This window comes from Contarinia nasturtii, unplaced genomic scaffold, assembly GCF_009176525.2.
Source record: "Contarinia nasturtii isolate CC-2019 unplaced genomic scaffold, AAFC_CNas_1.1 Cnas_scaffold_1239, whole genome shotgun sequence".
In the NCBI taxonomy this organism is placed as follows: Eukaryota; Metazoa; Arthropoda; class Insecta; order Diptera; family Cecidomyiidae; genus Contarinia; species Contarinia nasturtii.
This window is the reverse complement of record NW_022198580.1, coordinates 10,224-11,307: the sequence shown is the minus strand read 5'-3', so window position 1 is coordinate 11,307 and position 1,084 is coordinate 10,224. Positions and strand designations below refer to the sequence as shown.

The 1,084-nt window shown below is 34.8% G+C and overlaps 1 protein-coding gene across 1 annotated transcript in view; it reads right to left on the bottom strand.

The window, feature by feature from the left end:
- Positions 1 to 333: 333 nt before the first annotated feature.
- LOC116344956 overlaps positions 334 to 1,084 on the bottom strand; it is a 5,085-nt gene continuing 4,334 nt past the window's right edge. The window contains exon 3 of the mRNA XM_031773816.1: positions 334 to 1,078. Coding sequence (XP_031629676.1) covers positions 334 to 1,078 — 745 coding nt within the window. The remainder of the gene's footprint in view (positions 1,079 to 1,084) is intronic.

Here is a 1,084-nt window from a genome sequence, read left to right as displayed (position 1 = left end):
AATAAAATGTCTTACATGCGTAAGATGAACTTTTCCGCACTGTGATCCACGACATGCATACCTTACATACTTTATTTTACCTTTAATTCTTCTGGTCCTTTTCTTTTTTTGAATTTTTGTTCTCTAATAAAAAGTTAAATAAATTATTCAATGCTTTTTACTTTTTGGTAGAAAAATTGATATGGTTTTATTTTATGAGAATGGAAATTTTTTGAAACAATTTTATCGATAAATGTATTGCATTTTTTAAGAAAATTAGTAAATGTAAAATGAAAACTGTTTGAAAACTTCGAAAAAATCTTTTAATATTAAATTAAAATCTATTGAAAAATTTCACTGAGATGGAAATGGAGAAAGTTGATTATTTTCGATTATGTCGGCTAAATGGTATCGCAAATCTGTTGTCATATCTCGGTTGGCTGGATTGCGCGAGTTTCCCAATCTCAATGAATATGTTCGGGGATCAAGTCCTAATACAATAGTAGTGGCGTATGCAGCGGCGAATACTCCACATGCACGAAGGTCGGGTTGACGTGTTTGCGGTTTTATGTAAACAATTCGTATGTTTTGTCCATATCGACCTCGCAGAATGGATCGACATCGTGGACTTATATTGCAGTAATACAGACTGTCGTAAATGTACACTGTTTGTTCAGCATACACGAAATGAACACAAATGTAATGGCCGACATTCGATATGCCAGCAGCTCCTTCAAAAATAATTTGGACATCGTCGACCACTGCAAAATCCTGATAATACATGGAAATTCTTTGAACATACAAGATGCTCAACATAGACCAATTTCCTGTACTATTGACCACATTTATAAATGCATCTATGTGTCTATCTTGAAGATACGAATGCCGGCGTCGAATGTAGTTGCAATTTTCTATGCGTTGTTCTTCAATTGTCATAGCTCGTTCTCTCGCTAATTGTTCCGGTGTTTTCGTTGAAACCGGAATGACAATCACATTGTCATCGTTGGATTTAGATGTATTTGGCACTTCTTGCACTTTTGAAGCTGGCGTTTGCGATGAATCAGGAATGACAATCACATTGTCATCGTTGGATTTAGATGTATTT